The sequence below is a fragment of the Pteropus medius genome, unplaced genomic scaffold (genome assembly GCF_902729225.1).
Source record: "Pteropus medius unplaced genomic scaffold, Ma_sr-lr_union100, whole genome shotgun sequence".
Taxonomy (NCBI): domain Eukaryota; kingdom Metazoa; phylum Chordata; class Mammalia; order Chiroptera; family Pteropodidae; genus Pteropus; species Pteropus medius.
In genome coordinates, this window is record NW_024352004.1 from 21,016 (window position 1) to 42,370 (window position 21,355).

General features: G+C 50.6%; 1 protein-coding gene, 1 long non-coding RNA gene and 2 other non-coding genes across 4 annotated transcripts; 2 read left to right on the top strand and 2 right to left on the bottom strand.

The window, feature by feature from the left end:
- Nucleotides 1-509: 509 nt before the first annotated feature.
- LOC120589312 (U2 spliceosomal RNA) lies at nt 510-700 on the bottom strand. Its single transcript, XR_005649444.1, has one exon. It is a non-coding gene; the product is annotated as a U2 spliceosomal RNA (small nuclear RNA).
- A 5,849-nt stretch (nt 701-6,549) lies between these two features.
- On the bottom strand, nt 6,550-6,740 carry LOC120589309 (U2 spliceosomal RNA). Its single transcript, XR_005649441.1, has one exon. It is a non-coding gene; the product is annotated as a U2 spliceosomal RNA (small nuclear RNA).
- Nucleotides 6,741-10,552: 3,812 nt separating this feature from the next.
- ARL4D (ARF like GTPase 4D) lies at nt 10,553-15,336 on the top strand. The gene is made up of 3 exons (XM_039846606.1): nt 10,553-12,247; nt 13,424-13,539; nt 14,118-15,336. The coding sequence occupies exon 3, from the start codon at nt 14,174-14,176 to the stop codon at nt 14,774-14,776; it is 603 nt and encodes a 200-aa protein (XP_039702540.1). The 5' UTR covers nt 10,553-12,247; nt 13,424-13,539; nt 14,118-14,173; the 3' UTR covers nt 14,777-15,336.
- A 1,697-nt stretch (nt 15,337-17,033) lies between these two features.
- LOC120589188 (uncharacterized) lies at nt 17,034-21,278 on the top strand. The gene is made up of 3 exons (XR_005649421.1): nt 17,034-18,721; nt 19,653-19,842; nt 20,892-21,278. It is a non-coding gene; the product is annotated as an uncharacterized LOC120589188 (long non-coding RNA).
- Nucleotides 21,279-21,355: the final 77 nt, after the last annotated feature.

Genomic DNA, 21,355 nt, shown 5'->3' on the forward strand with positions numbered 1-21,355 from the left:
ATAAAGGACCAAACACACAGTAGGAACAAAATGGGCAAAGGCCAGGCACAGACCATTCTCAGAATATAAAAAGAGATTCTTAAGCAGACACATGAAATAAAAACTACACTGAGATGCATTACTTCCCCACTCAGCCCCACCCAATTCTTGTCCTCGCAGTCGAGTTTGCTGCAGACCCCGGCAGGCTGCCTGCCCAGACCGGTTCTCCAGAGGGAGCTCAGGTGAAAGAGCCACCCCAACTGAGGGTTGCCAAGACAGGGACCTAGGGGGGGTCGAAGTTCCTCTCTTGATAGTCCGTGGTCCCGTGGCCCAGCCAACCAGTGCCGACAGCACGTCTACGGCCACAGCAGCACGCACTCCTCACGACGGCCTCACAGAGCAACCGCCAAGCCTCTTCTCGGTGGGCACAACCGAACCGACGCCCACCCGAGAGCGGCTTCTCCGAGTTGAGAAACAAAGAAAGTTAACCAGCCTCCAGCCTCCTATTAGACGTCAGTTTTGTCCCCGAAGGGAGGTGCACCGTTCCCGGAAGTACTGCAATACCGGGTCGATGCGTGGAGTGGACGGAGCAAGCTCCTATTCCAACTCCCAGCTCCAAAAATCCATTTAATATATTGTCCTCGGATAGAGGACGTATCAGATATTAAACTGATAAGAACAGATACTACACTTGATCTTAGCCAAAAGGCCGAGAAGCGATGCTTGGCGCTCCGCCTTGGCCGCTGCCCTCCTCCTGTCACCCATATTCAACTCACGGTGAGCCAGGTCGTTGTCAGTCGAGGGCTCACCTGCCTCGTATCTTGACACATATATAGACTACATTAGATCTGGTGCAGATTTTTTTAATTCTCTACGTTTTTAAGTGAACTTCCATGCCTGCTTGGAACGGTGGCTAGAGCGCCAGTAATTTGCATGTCCCGCCTTTTCCGCACCGCTAGGCGGATCGGCGCGGGTCCATCAACCTCCCCTTCCCGCGCCCGCCCCTCCTCCCCCCCCCCCCCCCGCCCGGCTCCTCGGGCCTTCTGTGCGCATGAGCGAAAACTGGGCTGCGGCCGAGCTCTTCGTTGGTATAAGCGCTCCCGAAAAGACAGAACCCAGGGGGAATTGGGCTCCTGCGAACCGAATGGAACCGTCGGTGGACGCGAGTGGGAGCAGAGAGGTCCGAGTTCCGAAGGAAGCCGTGGGGTCATTGTTGTGAGGTCAAGAGGGTCCCCGGGGCTGGCTCCGTCCAGGTGGAGGACTCGGCCGAGAAGCGCCGGTCCGGAGTCGCTGGGCAGGGGCTGCAGAAAAAAGTTGGCACTCGAGATCCCGCCCTGAGAGGGCCGACTCCTTCTCTGGTGCTCAGGATCCCCGCCCTGCCCTGCCCGCCCCTCACTTGGGCAAACTTCTTCACCTCCCCAGCTGCATCGTGTCCCCAGCTGAGAACTGGAAACCTTAATGCCTACCTTGTGCGATTGAGGGAGCATAAACGGAGCTAGCGAGGCCACCTTGGTTTAGTCGGCTAGAGCAGCGGTCCCCAACCTTTTTGGCACCAGGGACCCGTGCTCCTATGAGAATCTCATGCCTGATGATGCTCTGAGGTGGAGCTGAGGCGGTGGATGCTAGCGCCGGGGAGCGGAGCGGCTGCAAATACAGACGAAGCTTCCCGGCTCGCCTACCGCTCACCTCCTGCTGTGCCGCCCTTCTCCCCTTTCTAACACGACCCCCACCGGTCCGGGTCTGTGCCCCACCCCCCAACCCCACCCCCGAGGGTCGGGGATCCCTGGTCTAGAGTGTGGGTCCTAGTGTCCGATGAGGTTCCGGTTGAAAGGATCATGGCTCTGACACTGAAACAGCTGAGCCTGTACTGCATCTCGTTACCTGTAGACGGATACAGTAGGAAACATCAGTTGTTTGGGCCAGGCTCTCGGCCAAGTGCTTGCCTCATGTCGGACTTGCAAAGTTTACCTACAGGTGTAGTTGAGACCCAGAGGTTAAGCAACTTGCCCTAACCCCAAACCTTGGCTTAGTGGAAGAGGCCGAATTCCCCCTAGGAAACCGAGGCCGCAGGGCCTAGAAAAAAGAGCACCGGGAGAAAGAGAAGACGATGTCCTTGTGCGCCCAGCCCACTGTGAAAACCGAGCGTCGCTGAGCTCGCCACGCAGGTCTCCCGTCTGCAGAGATAGGAGCCAAGCCCCCTGGTGCGGCGGCCGAGAGCATTGACTTGGAAGACCTGGGCTCTGACCGTGGGACTTACGTAGAGCTTGACTCGGCCTCCTCGTTTAACCCTCTGCCTTCGACATACCGTCTGTAAATTGGGAGAGAATGAGGTGAGAACTCATTAGACATCATTATTAGGAATAGTGGGACATGTCCGGCACGCAGTATGCCTGAAAGAACCAAACCCAAGGGAAACGATCTCAGGCTGGCCACTTCTCCGTAGCTTCGCCTCTTCATCTAGAGAATGCGAGAATACTAACGGGCTGGCATATAGTCCTGTGCTCCGTCCTCCCTCATCCACTCAGGACCCCGTTCTCCGTCACCTGGCTTTATTTTACTCCATGGCCCCTATCACCTGACGTTTTATACATTTACTCGTTTATTGCCTTTTAGCCTAATTGCGTGTAAACTCCGGAGCAGGGATCTTTGTCTTGTCCCCGTTCATATCGCCAGCGCCGCCTCAAACAGTGCCTGGCATATATACTAGATAACTTAGCGGTTTTTGGTCGAATGAATAAATGAATGAATAGAGATATTTAAGAATGCAATTTGTACGTGTAGAAAGGGATCAGCAGACCTCCTGGCTTGTGGTAATTATCATGACCCTCGCTGTGTTTCCCTGCCTTTCTGCTCGCTTCCACGTGTATCCGGCCATCTTGCTCTCACTGATTTAGTTGCCCGGGTATTTTGATCCTTAGAACGAGGTGCCTTGGATCGCAGACACGCGTGTTCCGTCATTGCAGAGGAGTAGCTCCTGTTCTAAATGAACGATTGAGCGTTCTGGTTCACGCACCGTCTCCTTGTGAGTTTCGTTAACGTGAGTCAGTCCCCCTCAGCTGGCTCACATCCACGTGCACGGCCCAAAGTGCTTGCAAAGGTTAGGGTGACGCCAGGGCGTGGCTGGCTGGCGAGCCCCCCTGTCCAAGTGTCCCACGGTCTCACCGTGGACGCAGTTACCGTCGCTGCCAAGGGCGGTGACTTGAGGAACACGCCTACCCTTCTCGACCAGTGCCTGTTGCCTACAGCCTGGCCCAGCCGTCCTGTTATCAAACTTTTGCACGATATCCCCTGCTATCTCTTACTGCGAGCAAGGCTGTGCATCTTTTCCTGCACAGAGGATCCGCTACTCTTTACTTTCCGTGAGCTGAGTGTTCATATCCTTTGCCCGTTGTCCTTCAAATCGTTGGTCTTTTTCACATCCCATCTCTTTCCCACTTTGTATGTGTCCTGGTACATGAGTTCAGCTTTACAGCTGACTTTATTTCTTCCGGGCAGCTACCCAGTTGTCTCAGCACCATACAGGGGATAGCCCGTCTCCTCGTCAGTTTCAGATGCCACCTTCATCCTGTGAAAAAGCATACGCACACATATGTATCTAGGTCTATTTCTGGGCTTTTCTCTCAAAAAAATCTTCTGATGGTCCTGACCCGGAGAAATTTTTTCGATTCAACTGATTCTTTGGTGTCACGCCCACTCGGTGCCTGTCACTGCGTGGGTCCTGGGATCACAGAGGTGAACGCGACCTTGCCCCTGTGGTCGGCAGGGGGCATCTGCCATGCTCTCCCATTCCTCTTCCGGCTGCCACTCAGCCACATCCTCTGCCCATGTCGCTGCCGGGGAGGCCTGTGCGCAACCAGAGAATGTCTGCCCGCGCCAAGGCTGCCAACTCCAGGCGCTCCTAAGCGTTCTGTCCTTTGGGCGTCAGAGGGCTGCTGGGTCCCCTGCCAGCGGGGTAGGACAGCTTCTTCAAGTCCAGGCCCCTGCGTGTCTGTTTTTTCTGGCCCTGGCGCAGTCCCGCCTTCACCGTGTTCACTCTGTCCTCTTGGACAGCTCCATCGGTTTTCATCACATCAGCTTTCTTCAAGTCCAGGCCCCCCTGTGCTCACAGCCCTTTTCTACTCCGGGTGGCCTCCAAGCTGAAAGTCTTTTGAGTCACCTGGTTTACGAGCCCAAGCAGTATTTCCAGGTGTGGAATGTAATGCTTCCAGAACCTGCAGAGGCTCACCGGGCCCTGGGCTTCCTTCTCAGCCGTCCGGGGTACGAAGAGGAAGCAATTTCCCTCTGCGTTTGAGAGGATTTCCTATTCCACCTCTACAACTGGAGCCCCTGAACATTGCACTGCCCTGTTTCACTGTAGAGTGAGTTTACCTACACACGGGAGTGCATGCGTCCCACGAAGGCCTCTGTTGTGCCTTCCCCGCAGCCTACTGTCTTGTGTTTGGTGTCAAGGGGGAACTCGATGTATATATACGGGGTCTTTGGGATGTGCGGGCCCTCTGGACAGAGACCAGAGGGGACAGACAGTAGCGCAGAGAGGGGGGAAGATGTCAGTATATGTATTTGTTTTTCCATGTGAACTGTCTATTCTTTGCCCATTTTCTATTGTCTATTCAGCTGTTTCTTTTCAATTTCTAAGACCTATCATTGATGATTATATTTTTTGTAGTATATTTGCAATTTTCTTCTTATGTTTTCATTACTCTATTGCTTCGCTTATGTTTTGTGTTCTCCAAAGAATTTAGATTTTCTAGAACTCAAATATGTTCCTCTTTTCTAAAAATTTGGCTTCTGGATTTTGAGTCATAGAAGGAAGGCCTTCCCTGACTCCAGACTTATGCAATTATTGTCCCATGTTTTCATACAGCGTTTTTAATGCTTTGCCTTAGCATTTAAATATTTTGTTTTTGAAATTTGTCCTGGTATGCAGATAAAAATGTGGCTCAACTTTATTATTTTTTTCCCCAGAGGATGGCTGTCCAGTTGTCTCAGTACCGTATGTAGAATACTTTGTCTTTTCCCACTGACTCGAAAGTCTAACTTTACCATTTCCTAAAATCGCACGTACATTGGGTCCATTCCTGGTCTTATTCTCAAAAAAGAAAGGCACCCCAGTGAAAGCCAAGAACATCTCTGATTCTTCGGTTCTAACTCTTGACTCACTCTTCACCACTCACTCCACCCGGGCATCATGGGTCCTTCCATTCAGACTCCTCTGTCAAGTATCTAGGATGTGTGGAATACAGGCTGGGTCTTGGGACAACAGATGTGACTGGGGCTAGTGTCTGCCCCTGTGAGTTCAGGGTCAATCAAGTTGAGGTAAGAGACTGAGAAGAGACACTGCTCATGAGGACTGATGCCACTGTGGGAGAACACCGGCACTGAGGTGGTACTAGGGACATCACAGTGTCTTAGCCTGCAGAGGAAGCACTCAATGACCCTGCCTGGTTTCCCTGAGGAAGATGACTGTATTCTCCCAGGAGAACACAGGTTTGCGGCCAAGGAGGGGTGGCACTCTCTGCCTTGCCTGTTCTAGCAGGGGAGGCCTTGGTGGCTATGACCGCCTTTGACTAATGTCCCCGCCTTTGCCCTGGGAGCCATGTGTCCAGCAGAGCGAGAAACTAACCTTTAGAAAGGTCTTTCATATAAATGGGAAAGGATTTAATCCTCTGGTGTCAAATCCTGGCACGTTGTACATTAACTTCCCCGGCCACCTTTTCTTGCCACTGGTTGAGACAATGAATTTCCGGATGATTTTCATGTTCTGGGGGCCAGCAGTATAAGGAGACATGGGGAGTAGAGACTAAAGACATGAAATTCAAGCTAGTGTTTTTGTTCTGTTTCGCGAATGGTGTGAGAAAGGTCTGGAAGCAGCAGTAGGGAACAAGGACACACACTCCCTTTCTAGCTCTTACAGAATGAGGTATGTTTGGAGAGGCACCTCCTAAGAAGGCTGTAGGGAAATTATGTCCTCTGGAGAGAGGTTTGAGAAACAACAGGAAGAGTATTTATTTAGAGCACTTGAAGAGGAAATTCTTGGAAGATGGGCAGGATTTTAGGAGTTGGGGAGAAATGAGATAAAATGAGTTAAAGACTGAAAAAAGTGATATTCAGAGTCTTACGGGGATAAGGAATGATCTTTCTGTGGTGACTTCAGAGAAAGATAAAAGAGCATGAAATTGGTCATGTCATGGAAGCTTCCAATAGTTGGTCCTACCTTCCAGTTTCTAAAAACTTTTCATTTCATAGGTTTGATGTAATGATGATAGAAGCTTGAGCTAAGTGAGTGTCATGGTACTGGTGATCCATTTTTTGCCAAACAGCTTACTTTTTATTGAGCACCACCGAAGGCGATCATAAGGTAGTTTAAAGGGGGGGACCAAAATCCCACTAAGCAGAGGGAAAAGCTAAAAATCAGATAACCAGCCGTTATTTTCAAGCGGCCATCCATACTCATAAGACGCAATAGAAAAGTATTTCGACCAAAACGTTTCCACAACGGAGGAGACTAAGTAGCGGTCACCGTAAAAAAACTCTCATCTTTTGTTTCACTTGATTGCTTTCACCCCCGGAAGGGGGTGCACCGTTCCCGGAAGTACTGCAATACCGGGTCGATGCGTGGAGTGGACGGAGCAAGCTCCTATTCCAACTCCCAGCTCCAAAAATCCATTTAATATATTGTCCTCGGATAGAGGACGTATCAGATATTAAACTGATAAGAACAGATACTACACTTGATCTTAGCCAAAAGGCCGAGAAGCGATGCTGGGCGCTCCGCCTTGGCCGCTGTCCTCCTCCTGTCACCCATATTCAACTCACGGTGAGCCAGGTCGTTGTCAGTCGAGGGCTCATGTCCCTTGCCGCTTTAGAATTACTATGGGAGTCACTAGATAGTACACTCTCGTGCCTTTTTTTTTTTTTAATTTTCTACTTCTTAAAAGAGAAATCGCGTATCTGTTGTCGCACCGTCGTCCCCGGGCGAGACGCCACTTCTCATTTGCATACCCCGCCCTTTCCCGCTGGGGAGGCGTGGCTACGGCGGACGGACTGCCCCTGCGGCCCGCCTCTGCGCGCCCGCCGATGAAACCCGGGCTGGGAGGTCGAGCTCCCCCTTTGTACAAACGGAGAGAAAGGACAGAACCGAAGGGGATTAGGGCTGGGCGGCAAGAGGGGCCTGTAAGAAAGCGGGGCTGTTGGCGGACAGGTTTCCTCAAGCAAGACGAGGTGGCAAGGCACAGTCCCTGGAAACGCCCAGACTGTCCTGTGTGCAACTGATCGATCGTCCGCCGGCGGAAAGACGAGCTACGAATCGGTGGGATGAGGGGCTCGTTTCGGAGTCAGGGGAGCTCAAGGTCTGGAGGGGAGCGTCCCCGCAAGGCGGAAGGCTGATGGCAGGCACTGGAGGGGCGAGGCGGGGAGGAGGCGTGTCGGATGGGGAGGTCCCGGCAGGGCAGCCGAAGGGGTTCTCTCCATCTCTGGCACCTGCTGTCTCTCGGGCCTTCTGTGAGTGAACCACACCGTGGGCTCCGCGCGTCAAGCCCCCTCCGCCTACGACGTCGTTTCCCTTCGCCTCTTCATCTGTGTATTTCATCCCATCCCCTTAATCCATTTCGAGTACACCACTCACCACCACCCTGTGCGCGGCATGTAGTCGGTGCTCAGGAAACGTCTGGGTGAATAAACGATGCCCAGGTCAGCCTGATTCAGAAAAGCAGCAGTTAGGAGGCTCCTGGCCGGAAACAGGGGAGGAATAGGGGGAACCTTGAGCTCCCCTGACTCCGAGGGAATCTGGCCGGGGTGTCAGGACACCAGAGAGGAGAAGTTCTTACTAAACCAAAGTCCTAGGCTTCCAAAGGCCCAAACTGAAAACATCAGAGTTTGGAGTACGGAAAGGTTTATCGATTGATCAAGAAGGCGTCAATTGAGAGGACGAGAGACCTAATGATGCCTCAAATCCATTTTAAACAGACATATAAAATTAAGTAATAACTACACTGAGATATAATTCTTCCCATCCCTTGTCTCCCCATACACTCATTCTTATCTTCTGCTTGGCTAGCTGCAGAACTTTGCCAGGGGGACACAATTCAGTTCATAACACCCACTGAACTAGAATCTGCATTTTATAAGGTCCACAGGGGATTCATGGGCACGTAAAAGACTGAGAAGCAATACTTTAAGTCACATACATTGGAAAAGAAAAAGCAGTGGGAGGTCGATTTGTATATGTCGCTTTGTACTTATCTGAGGAAGATGTTCCACATGAGACTTGCTTTCTGGGCCATATGTTTTGTTATTGGTTGAAATATAATAGCCTTTCCCAGGTATAGAGGACTTGTATGTGCCGAGCCCTTTGATGAGTACTTCACTTATTTTACCTTATTTGATTTTCATAATAACCCAGTGAGATTGGTACTATCATCTGATTTTACAGATGAAGAGGTCGAGGCTGGGAAATATAAGTAATTCACCCAAGGGTTCACTGGGAAATACTAAAGTCGGGATTGGAACTTCCAAGCCAGTGTCCCTTAAAGTGTCCCCAAGCCATCGACATCAGTATCGCCTGAGAACTTGTTAGAAAGGCACATTCTCCGCCTGTGACTGACTGACTGAGAAATCCTGGAAGTGGGGCCTAGCAATCTGTGTTTTATCAAGTCCTCCAGATGATTCTGATATACTCGCAAATTTGAGAACCACTATTTGAGGCCGTACTCCCTCTTAATGTACGTGAGACAACATTGGTGACTCGGCAGAGCATTCTCTCAAATAAAAAAGACCGAATCAAACAGATCAGCTTGCCGAAGATTGGCTCCTGCTGTGAAAGCCCATCAGCTTCGGATGACTGGTCAGTCGCGGCTTTCCCTTCAGAGCATGGGCCTGATTCTCCCCCGGCCTCACCTCTCCGCCTCTAATTTGGTTGTTCCTCCTCCCTCACCTTTGCTCTTCGGGCATTATCAGCTTCTAGGGCTCCCGTTGCTGTTTCTTGCTGACCACTCAAGTCCCCTTCCCCAGCCAAGGCCTCGCCTAAGTGCCAGGCTCCCGTGCAAATGGATGCCGGACATCGGTTCCCATGTGGATCTGTCCCCACAGACACCACAGCATGGCTGCGACTGAGTTCTTCATAACCTTCCTGCCCTGCAGCCTCCTCCGGCCTCAGCCTTCCCGGCACCTATTATTTGGCCCAAAGTGAAAGTATGGGAAATGTAATTGAAATTAGAATTTTCTGCTCAAAGAGCGTTCATTTAAATCTGATTTCACCTTCCACAAGATAACTTGAAGAGGGTGGAGTTACGATTCCCAAATTGTATAAAAGGCCCTGTCTGAAAGGAAGACTCCAGAAGAGAGGCAAAGGAACCTACCTGTACAATTTAACCCCCTACTCTTCCACTTTTCTTCGGGAATCAGGCAGTGATAAACATAACCACCGGGGGGCAGCACCTACCCCTTTCCGGCCCTTGGCTGGGCGCTGGGACTTGGTTTTAGGCCCATGGCCTCTGAAAGGGCCCCTAGTAGGGGAGAAGGGTACGGCCAAAGGGGCCCTTTCACACATTTCTGTCCTGCACTAATTCTAAGAGGTAGGTTGTGTTTTTTTTTTTTTCATTTTATTCTTGAAGAAACAAAGCTGAGATCGAAAAGTGGGTTTTTGTGATTCCCAAGCCGATAGCTGCTCCTAGGATCCATTCTCCCGCCCCACCTCTCTTCATTTGTGCACTCAGACAAGTACTTGGTTAGGATGCTGTGCTGTGGAGGCAAGGATGTCCTCAGCCACTTCCTAGGTGAGCTCCACGCATCCCCTACCCTCCCCTACTCCAGAGCATAGACCGTCATGAGGAAGGAACCTGGAATCATCTAAGCCCCTTATCGCGTGCCAAGGACACCGAGATTCCCAAGGGGAAGTGGCTTGTGTCCAAGCCAGTCTGCTAGCGAGAGGTGGGACTCATGATGACTCAGCCCACGGTTTCAGCCTGCGAGGCCTCAAAGGGGGCCTCTCTCTCCATTGTCATCCCCGCCCCTAGGCTCTGTTTTTCTCCAAGTCTCTTTTTCCCGCTAAAGGCCTGTGAGTTCAATACTACCCAGACCTTGCATAGAAATGCAGGGTTTCTAGGCATTCTTGGCCACTCCAGTATCAACAGACCCTCCAAGGACTCAAGGACCCTAGACCAAGAAACTCCCAGGCTAGGAGTAAATGTTTGGTTCCCATACTCAGGGACCTCCCCCTCCCCCTCCAGTACATCTAATCATTCCGTCACGCATTCATGAATTCCTGCAAGATTTCCCGACTGTCTAGTATGTACCAGGCATGGTGCTGCGCACTGTGGAGCTCTAGATGAGGAGACACCAGCCCCTGGGCTCAGGGCTCAGTCTGATGGGAGAGAGAGCTCTGAGGGAGAGCAATGACGACGACAGCCGGAATCCGATCCAGGTGAGGGAGCCAATAGGAGGAAGCAGGTGGGTCCTGGCTAGTGTGTCCTGTCTAGAATGCTTACCTGACTCCTTGTCACTTAAACTTTGGCTCTAATGTCACCAATTGGAGAGGGCTACCTGAGCACACGCCCGCCTCCAGCCCCCGCAATCTAAAGTAGTCCCTTTTCCCCGTCTCCAGCACACGTCTCTGCTTTATTTCCCTTGATGGCATGTATCACCATCTGAAATTACCTTCTTTATTCATGGCCCGTCTCTTCCCACTCCCCAATATGATGTACACTCTATGAGGGCAGATCTTTATCCATCTCACTCAGGATTATATGCTCAGAACTTAAGAGTGGTGCCTCGCACCTAGCAGGCACTCCACGTATGATTGTTCAATGAATGAATGTTCGAATGTTCTCTGCGGCGAATCCCCTAGTCTAGTAGATCCCGGGCTGTGATCTTGTGGAGAGAAAGGGCTGCAGAGGTGAGGAAAGAAAATGGTCATTAATGGAGGAAGGCTTCCTGGGGCTGGGGCTGGGGACTGGAGTTCCTATTTAAAGGAGACGCGATTGAGGTAGGCCTGCAACCTGGTGCTACTCTGACAAGCTGGGTCCCTTCCTTCACCCCTCCCCTGCCCCACCTCCTCCTTCCCATTTGTTCATCGACACCTTCCCTGACAACAAAAGATGGTGTGGTGAAATTGCCAGTTTCATATCCTTTATCAGATAATCAAGTGACAATTTCCTTCCTGGGTGAGGCCCAGGAGATGTAGGAGAAATGTTAAAGAAATGTCAAAGATTCTTGAAGACGGGTAAGACGATTTGTATGTTTTCAGTTCTCTGTGTGTTTTTGGTTTCATAGCCATTGTAACATTTGTTCAAAGCCAAGTTTGGCTAATTTCTAGCCGGGCGACATTGGGCAAATCAACTAACCTTTCCGTGCTTTGATTTCTTCCTTTTAGAATAACCATACTTCTCGGGTTGAGTTGTGTATCTAAAAAGGAAAGTATGGAAAGTTCCTAGACCAGTGGCTGGCATTCGGCGGCCACTCAGTGGAGTAGGGGTTCCCTACCTTTTGGCCTGCTGTCTTGCCCTCTCCTAACTGACCGTGCTCAGCTCCACCTCTGTGCCTTAGCTCCCGCTGCAATCTGCCACCCCGCAACATGGGAGTGTAAGAAACGAATTTCCTAAGGTCTCATTATCTCCGGGGATTCGAGGAGACTTCCAGCATCTCGGAGGAAACCAGGTGGCTAGTTTTGTAGCAGGGGAGGGAGAGAGGGAGGCGGCAAGGCAGGCTGGTGGTAAACAGGGAAGCTAGTGGGCAGGAAGGGGTAGGCTCCCCTGTCTGACAATGACTTCCCCTCCCCTTTTTCTAATCCCCCCTCAAACGCAGCCTTTAAAGAGTTAATATTGAGTTATGTAATAAATGCAAGAACCCGGCCTCCATGTACAAATGAGAGTTACGATTTCATTTTCCTATCCTTTTTGTCACACTGTCTCTTTGTGACATCTCTTCAGGGGTGCTTAGATTATATCAGGTTGCAATGGCTGGGCGGATGCCACTCAGTCCTGTCTCCTTCCTTACCAATCCTACACAGGACTAATTAACTTCTAGAAATGTTTCCGGAAGCTTTCGTCTCTGACACTTTCTCTTCCTTCTCTGAACTCCTACAAGTGATTACCTCACGATTTACAAAGGCCCGATACATGTGCTGTTCTGCACTATCACTGCCTTCGTCGTGTTGACGAGACATCCAGATCTGTAGACAATTTTTACGAGTTTACTTGAGCCCAAACTGATGACAATTGCCGGGAGGCAAGATCTCAGATGCTCTGCAGAATGACCCAGGAGGGAACAGAAGGTAAGGAAGATTACATGAGGGTGGGAGATGCAAGGTGAGGATTGGGTTACGGGATAGTTAACAAGATCCTGTGTTTTCTTGAGGGTGATTAAGCTTATTTCAAAGGCGTGTTCATTTAGATGCACGAAAACATTGGACAGGGCTTGCTCAAGGCAAAGTTAAACCTTTTTCTAAAAAGTCATATGCCAGAGGTCTGACGGCTGCTAACCACGACCCGCCTAGTTAGGAATTTACAACCAGATCACCCTGCGAGGTTACTTTCCAAAAAGAACCCCTTTTGTCCATACCTGTTCGTGGCCAGTCTTGTTTCTCTCACTAGAGCGTAAGCCCTCTGAGGCCAGGCCCTGTAGCCTGTACATCCTCTGTATCCCCACAGTCTCTCAGGCTCATGCAGAGCACACAGGGTGCATGAAGTCAGTAAATGTCTGCCCTGTGGAATGAAGAGTTCTGCCTTTATTTATTTGAACAAAGGAGACCCTTAAGAGGTCTGCTGCTGGCCAGCACTCTGACCAATGATTGAGGAATTTTTGCTGGGGATGCCTAGTCCTACAGCCTCACGGATGAGAAAAGATGGGTAACTCGGTGGTTAGGAGCCAGGCACTGGATACAGATAGATCCTTGCTCACCCTCTTACTAGCTATGCGTGACCGTGGACAAGTCGTTGAACCCTTCTGAGCTCTCGTCCCCTGTAATATGTAGGCAACACCAGTCCCTCTCTCTCTTTGGCTGTTTCGAAAATCAATAGGGGTAATAGGTTTAGGCCATTTTATGGGGTTCCAGAGTCACACAGGTTTGAATATTGAATTAGGAAAGGTAAAGGAGGAAGACTTGTCGGTATCTCTCCAGGAGACCCTGGTGGAGGGATTTTACACGTGAGTGGGAAACTCTGGGGGTGGGGTTAGGGGTGGGGCGGTGTTATTGAGCTCTTCTTGGGGTAAACGCTGCCACACATGTGTTCCTTTGCCCTTCCCACTTTCCATCCCTGATTAGTACCGAGTTTAACACCAAATATTAGAATATGGTAGAAAAGACCAATTAAACGGTCGCAGATTGAGCAGACGCCCCTCACTGTGAGGCTGAGGCTGCCGCGCGCCTATCTCCACTCCCCGCCCCGCCCTGCCGCCTTGGAGGCGCTGGTTGGCCTGCGGATCGTGACGTCACTCGTGGGTTTTTAAGGCCGAGTCCCGCGGACCGCTCCGCAGTGGCAGCGCGGTGGAGGCAGGCGTGGAGGCTTCTCTGGCGGCTCCGGTAGCTGGCCCGGAGGGGGCTCCAGGAGAGCGCAGCTGACGGAGGTAAAGGGGCTGTTCAGGCCGTGCTGAGGCGGCTCTGGTCCGGGGCCCGGGGAGCTGGAGTCGGCGATCGGAGGAAGGAGAGCAGAGGAGTGTCGTGGGGCGGTGGGGAATGGGTCGCGGTGTAAGGAGGGGCGTGCCAACCTCCTGGGGATGTGGGGTGTAGGTGGGAGAGGCCCTCAGTCTCCGATCTCAGCGCCCCGCACCCTAACTCTTAATTTGGGGGCGCTGCCTGACCTGGCTCTTCCCGCGAGGATTCTTGCCTGGGGAATAGGGGTCGCAGCGTCTGCTACCGCGCCACAAGCTGGAAGAGACTCTGGAAGCCGACGTCTGCCAGATTCAGGCCTCACCTCCCACCTGTGTCCCGGGACCTGGGGGTTTCTCTAGGTCTCATCGCCCTTGTTAGAGCTCCAGGAAGAAAGGAGAGTCTCTGTTACCTGCAGCTGCTTTAAAAAAAAAAAATAAATAAATAAGAATTTTAACAAGGAAAGCATGGGTGGCTGATTTAGGAAAGGATCAAAAAGTTGCACATTTTATGTTTATTATTGTCTCTTTTTTTTCTGATGACTTTCCCTGTTCAGATAACCCAGCTGTGGTCCCCAGAGCCCCAAGACCTGCACTTTAGCCCGAGCTCATCATGGGGAACCACTTAGCAGAGATGGCGCCCACCGCCTCCTTCTTGCCCCACTTCCAGGCCCTGCACGTTGTGGTCATCGGGCTGGACTCAGCTGGAAAGACCTCCCTCCTTTACCGTCTCAAGTTCAAGGAGTTTGTCCAGAGTGTCCCCACCAAAGGCTTCAATACTGAGAAGATCCGGGTGCCCCTGGGGGGGTCCCGTGGCATCACCTTCCAAGTGTGGGATGTTGGTGGGCAGGAGAAGCTTCGACCTCTTTGGCGCTCCTACACACGCCGAACAGACGGGCTGGTGTTTGTGGTGGATGCTGCTGAGGCTGAGCGGCTGGAGGAGGCTAAGGTGGAGCTGCACCGAATCAGCCGGGCCTCGGACAACCAGGGTGTGCCTGTGTTGGTGCTGGCCAACAAGCAGGATCAGCCTGGGGCACTGAGTGCTGCCGAGGTGGAGAAGAGGCTGGCAGTCCGAGAGCTGGCTGCTACCACGCTCACCCACGTGCAGAGCTGCAGCGCTGTGGATGGGGTGGGCCTGCAGCTGGGCCTTGAGCGCCTTTATGAGATGATCCTCAAGAGGAAGAAGGCAGCCCGGGCAAGCAAGAAGAGACGGTGACTGGAGGCCGTCCCCTCTTCATCAGTAGAGGTCTGCATACTTGGATAGCCAGCAGAAACTGCTGCCCCTTAGCCCCAGAATGCAGGACCTGTCCACCTCAGTGAAGGACCCAGGTGCTAGCACACTGGGGAACTCTGTTTTGGTGCTGAATTGGGGAGGAGGATGAGAGATGGGTTGTCTGCTCTCATCTCTCCCTCATCCTCAGACTATAGATGTGGGGGCTGCAGGACTGAGGAGGCTTCAATGTAAACTGTGACTCTACCTCGACCCTGTTTCTTGTTTTTCTTTGGCTTTTTGGTTAGATGTGTTTTGGGGCAAAGGAATGTTGCTTGGAGAATGCATTTGGGATGAACGAGAGAAATGTCTCTGCTCCGCTCCCAACTGCTTTTCTAGGGATGCCCACGACAGTCTTTATTTTTGTGTCTGTGTGAAAGTGCCAAGAATCTCTTCCCACTTTTGTAGATCCACAACCATTTTATAAGCCATGTGTGTCCTCTGTATTAACTATTTTTTAGCATTTGTCTATAAGTTATTAAAGACTGATGATACTGTAGCTTTAACCTTAGTCCGGCATTTTCATCTCTCCTTACCTAGCCCCAGGGACAGTCCAGCATTTCTATATGTGCAAAGGTGGGGTCTGGGGGCGGGTGGTAAGAACAACTTACATTGAAGCTAAATTTGCAGAGCAAACACTCTTTCTAAGAATTAGAGAGTTGAACCCTTCCCCCAAGCTATTGCCTGATCTCTGCAGTTTTTTTTTTTTGGGGGGGTGGTGTCCCTTTCTCCTACTTTTCTCCCTTCCCCTTATCCTCTTACTTGCCCCTGATACCACCTGCTCCTTGCAGATTTAAAGTTAAATTTTGCTGGTCTGAGCTGTTCCTAGTTTCTTGCTGTCGGGGATACCTCCTAGGTCTCTCTATAAAATTCTCAAGGAGCCATTCTATCTCTATTTTCCCCCTCCTCCCAGCACTCAGGGTTGGTCTGATTTCTTTTTTCCACCTTGGGATCCTGTGAGAATGGAAAGTAATTCCTTTCTGGCCTGAAGCCACCTCGGTGTACTCAACCTGCTGACTGTGCTTACTGGCAGCATGGCAGAGGCTGGTGCTGGATTGAGCCAGCTTGGCCCTGTGACTAAGCCATGAGTCTCCCAGCTCTGGGAATGAGCTATTACCAGGAGAGGGGCAGTAGTAGCTGTTTGTGCCTGGTGGGAGTGAGGACTGCTGGACATCCACCCCTAACCCTCTGGGAGAGGAGGGGGAAGGTGCAGGCCACCGATGTTAGCAGTGATGGTAAGGATAAAATGCTAATGTGAGGGCCAGAGTACCCTTGCCCAGACTTTTCAGGGCTGCTCCCTTCTCACCAGCATCAGGGCCAGCTGTGTCTGAGATAACTATCAGATCTTCCTAATTGGCGGGATTGAGTAAAAATGCAGTATAATTCCTTCTGGCCCCCAGCCCTTCAGTCCCACCCCCAGCCTTTGTGCAAACTGGGATCCCCAGAGCAGGTTTGGAGTTCCTGCTCCAAAAACAGATAAAAGGACCTGGAGAGGGAGAGAGGTGCTTGGAAACCCCAGTTGGGGAGCCTTCCTAAGGAACTAGGTTCTTCCCAGCGGGGCTGGCAAAAGCCCAAATTTTGCTGAGTGTGGACCAGTTCAGATTTGCTACTTCCTCCTGGCAGGACAGGGGTGAGTGTGCATTGATCCAGAAGGGTGCTTAGCGTGCGTCAGTTTTGGGGCCTACTTGACGGAGCTGCTGGGCTGGTTCTGCTGGGGACACCTGCTACCTGGCCCCTCTCTGCACACACCTGTGACTCATGGCTCCCAGTACTACAGCAGAGTCCTTTTCTGTAGCGCAGGAACAGGCTTGGGAGGACCTGATTCGAAGGACCCTCTGTCTTGCTGGGAGACCTTTCCTTCCCACTCTACCCCAAATCTGCTCTTTTGTCTCAAAATCTCCAAGGACATGTTTTCTCCATAACTGGTTACTTGAAAGACTGCGGTCTCTGGATTTGGAAGAAAGATGTATGCAGAGGTGCTCTCCCCTCTTTAGCAGAGGGACCTCCAAGGTGTCAGCTCTTGGTTCTGGCTCTGCTAACCACTCCCCCTCCCTATCTGGTTAAGACTGTCTTCTGCTTTCCCAGGCTCCAGCCCTGGGGGCCATGGTCCTCAGGAGACCAGTGAATGTCCTAGCTCTTCCCCACACATCCCTCTGGCCTGACCAGCTGGTGGGAGTGGAGGACTGGGGATGGGGTGGGGGTGGGTGGTATGGGGATGGTGACACAAATGAAAGTGAGATGGAGAAGTCAGTTGCTTTGAAGGGATTGAGGTGAGAGGGGAGCACTGGAGAATTCTGATTAGAAAGCTAAGTTCTGGCTGAGTAGGGGTGGGAGCTTTGGAATAATCCTCCTGCCTTGGTCCATCCTACTCAGGCATTGCCCAGGCATTCTGCATGTTGAGCTTCTGAGCTGATGGTTTGGAGTGGGGGTAGAATCAGGGTTGGGGGTGGACTGTAGACTCCCTTATCCCAGCTTCCTTATTAAGTAGACTTTCTTCGAGACCATAAGATAGATGCTGAGGGAGAGGCTCCCTGAGGGCAGAGGGTCTCTGGGGACCAGGAGTGGTGGGCAGGGGCTGATTGCCTGTGATATGAAGCTGAAGGAGACCAGTGGGCCCAGAGTTGAGGCCCCCTTCTGAGCTGCCCTCCCCCGCTCCCTCCTCCTCTCTTCACACGTGTTGGGTTGTAAAATCTGCATGGAGGGCACTTCCCCTGGGGGCCCTGCCCTTCCCCAAGCCCCTCCTCATGAGAGCAAAGGCCCTTTCACCTTCCCATGCCATCTCGTCTTATGCTATACTTGCTCAAGGAAGAAAAAAAAAGCAAAGAGAAAGGAAAGAAGTCCCCAAGGCCCAGAGGGGACAGTGACTTGCCCAAGGACACACAGCTACTTAGTGGTACATCCAGATTCTTCCTCTTAGGCTGGCTATTTGTACTCATAGTGCAAGTGCCAGGAGATAGGAGCCAGGCGACAGGTCCAGCATCTCAAGAGTTCTGACCTCCCCTTCCCTTCCTCCCTCCCAGCCTTGATTAGACTAAGCCTGTTTTCCACTTCCTCCCTTGTCTTCCTGAGGAGTGGGAGCTTTATCTCTAGAGCCCAGCACAGCTTCAAATCTGGCCAGAAGTCCCCACCCTCCTTTTACACTGACCATGTGTCATTCCAAGTCTTTCGTGAGATGGACACCTCCACTGGGGCCTGGGAAGCACTGAACTCCACCGAAGCACTGGCTGTGCACAGGACAGCCTGTGCTCCAACACAGGCCGTTTTGGATGGAGGCCAGTGGGACGGAGGGAGTGAAGGCAGTAAGGGAAGCCCAGGCCAACGCTGGGCTGTAAGGAGTGGGCAGTGTGTAGCCACACATCATTTCCAAGGCCATCTGCAGGAGCATGGCTGGGGAATTTGTGGGTGGGTGTCATGGGACCTCCCCAGCCAAGCCAGAGGAGGGTGTTTTCCTTCCTTCCTTTTTAAAGGAAAATTTTTTACTGTTCTCCCCCATCCCCACCTGATTACAAAAGTAATAGATCTTTGCTATGAAAGAAATTTAGAATTTTAGAAAATGGAAAATCCCGTAATCTAAACTTCATAGCTAGCTGAATATTTGAACAGGTTTTTATATATAATCTTCCAGATATGTTTTTATCTACATATATAAAAAAGGTATGTATATATAACACACATGGGATTACATAAGGCATATTGTACAGTTTTGCTTTTCTCATTTATAACTTGGGCATTATTCAACGTCAAGACATGTGGATTTTTCTCATTCTTTTGATGACTGCATGAAATTCCATTGTATGAACGCACCATCATTTATTAATTAAATCCACAGAGTATCCACAGCAATGAACTTCCTTGGACATATTTGTTTGTACACTTGGGGAAAGATTTCCGGTAAGATAAATTCCTAGAAGTGTAATTGTTGTCTGAGGGTACACATATTTCAAGGTTTCATAGGTAGTGCCAAAGTGTGTGTTTGTACAGAGAGGGTTTAGGTGGGGAGGAAAATTTAATCTAGCCTCCACATCCTCCACCCCCAGATTTCAAGGCCTCTTCAAACTGAGGCGAGTTCGTGTAGGGTAGGCATTATGGTGCTCTTGTTTTTGGGGAGGAAAGAAATACAATCGATTTGGCGTAGGACTTGCAGGCATGGGGGGTGAGCTTGAGCCCACTTTCTGGGCCTGGGGATTGAGCCCCGTGCAGGGCTGCCTGGCTGATGGCAGAGGTGGGCAGATGGTGAGGACTCCCTAAGCACCCGGGCTTCTCACAGACGTCAGGCAGAGTGGGCGAAACAACTCCTAAAATAAATCCCCAGGACTTGGCTCACGGAGGCAGTCAGGCTGAGACTAGGAGTGCATGCTGTGAAGGGAACGTGAAAACAAACCGGGGGCCTGAAGGAGGGCAGCTGAGGCCCTGGATCTCCCCACAGAGTGACCCCCAAATCCTCTAGTGGGGACCCCCACCGATTGCTATAGCTTATGGACTCTTGGAACAGGAAGCAGAAGCCTGAAGTGTCAGATACCTCAGCTACTCTGGGCTGTTTGGGGCTCCATCTCTCTGTTTAGTTCATTTAGGCCCCTGGGCTAATCCCAAATCTACACCCCGCCTGAATGGAGTGGGGTGGCTGGGAGGTGGAGAGAGGAGGGTTTATCTCCTTAGCACCTCCCACCCTCTCCTATGAGATCTGAAAAGATTTGTGGGGGAGGGTAGGGATGACAGCTGGGTTTTGAAGACTGATGGAAGTGAGGTTTTGTGCTTTTGATTGTGTTTGTTTTTATGAGATTATCCATGGCTTTTCACTCCAGATGTTGACTTTTATCCTTAGGGAGAGGGAAGGCAGAACTGCTTACTCACTCTGGAACTCTTCCAGTCTAATGGGGGAGAAACAGAAGAGCCACTAGTCTGACCAGGCAGCACCTCAGAAAGTAACCCGCACAGCAAGACTTGGCTCTGCCACCTACTTCTGTGACCTTGACCAAACAATTTCTAGTCTCCCGGCCTCAGTTTACTCTTCTGTAAGTGAGGGGGTTGAGTAAACGATATCAGATCTTTTTTGGTTCAGGTTCTATGATTCTCAGTACAAAGTGGGCCTGGGGAATGCTTTAGTGATCTTTCTTCCTTCATCTTATCACTCTCTGAAATTATTTTGTTTTGTTTTTGTTTGCTGTCCATCTTCATCTCTAGGCTATGCTTTCTAGGAGGAGAGCTAACCACTGTATGTATCCCCAGGACAGTGGCGGGCACACAGTGGGTCCTCTCCTCCTATCTGTGGAATGTAGAGTGTCCGTCCACTCAGGGGTTGGAGGGTTGGGGTGTTACTTGTCGAAGGAGTGGCTTTTGTCTATAAATGCTGATAGCACTCAGGAAAGAAGCTATCAAGTAAGGTTGGAGAGTTTATCTGAGAAGACTTCCTGGAGGAGGTAATGAAAAGAAACAGATTTGGAATGCTAATTAAGTATTCTGATTAACAAAGGACTTGAAGGACCGTGGGCTTGGAAGTACTTTCTCGGCCCTACCTACTGCTCGGAGGAAAGATGTGAGTCTGAGTTTTAATAGACAGTTTCGTTCCTCCCTTCCCAGTAATTTAATTACCTAGCCTGGGACGCTCCCTAGATTCTGTTTACCACTCCTCTCCCCCAGCTCCTCCCAAGGTTACCCCAGGATAGTCAAGCTGTATCTAGATTCCCATCTTCTGCCTCCCACCCCAGAGGAGCTGTGTGGGGCAGGTTTTGGGAAGGGACTCTCAAGTTTTAGACCTGTGCTGCCCATACAGAAGCTACCAGTCCCATGTAGCGCTAAACAGGGGAAATGGCTGAACTGAGCTGAGACAGGCTGTAAGTGTGAAATACGCGACACATTTTTAAGACTTAGTACAAAAAAAGAATGTAAAATATCTCATTCATCTTCTTTATATAGCTATGTTGAAAGGAAAAAATTTAAATATACTGAGTTAAATAAATTAAAATTAGTTTCACCTGCTTCTTTTTACCTTTTAAACAATGTGGCTGCGAGAAATTCTCAAATGACATATGTGGTTCGTGTTCTATTTCTATCGGCAACGCAGGCCCAGACATTTGGAAGAAGGGACATGATGGGCAAAAGGACGGGAGGTCCCTCGTTCTTTTCTTCTGAAATCAGAAAAAGATTAAACTGCAGCAGTCTGGAAGGAGGGGAGATGACAGGAAGGACGGAAAAATCTGACAGATCTGCATACACTCCTTCCTTCTGAAAAGCTTTCTAAATAGGTGAAGATTTTACATATCTTGAATTGTCTTAAAGCATCAAACTATGATTCTCGATGATCCAAATCCGATTACTTAGCAGATGATTTTCCTAACTTCGTTCAGGATGTTTTCACTTTATAAACAGCAATTTAATTGTCTATTTGATGATGAGCCCAGTTATCTGGAATCCACGGAAAATTCCTAACATGATTTTACCCAATAGTTTCTGATCTTTCATCACACTGCTATGATAGTAACAACAATGTTGATAGACTGAGGTTTTATCATCTTGCCCTCCCTGCTG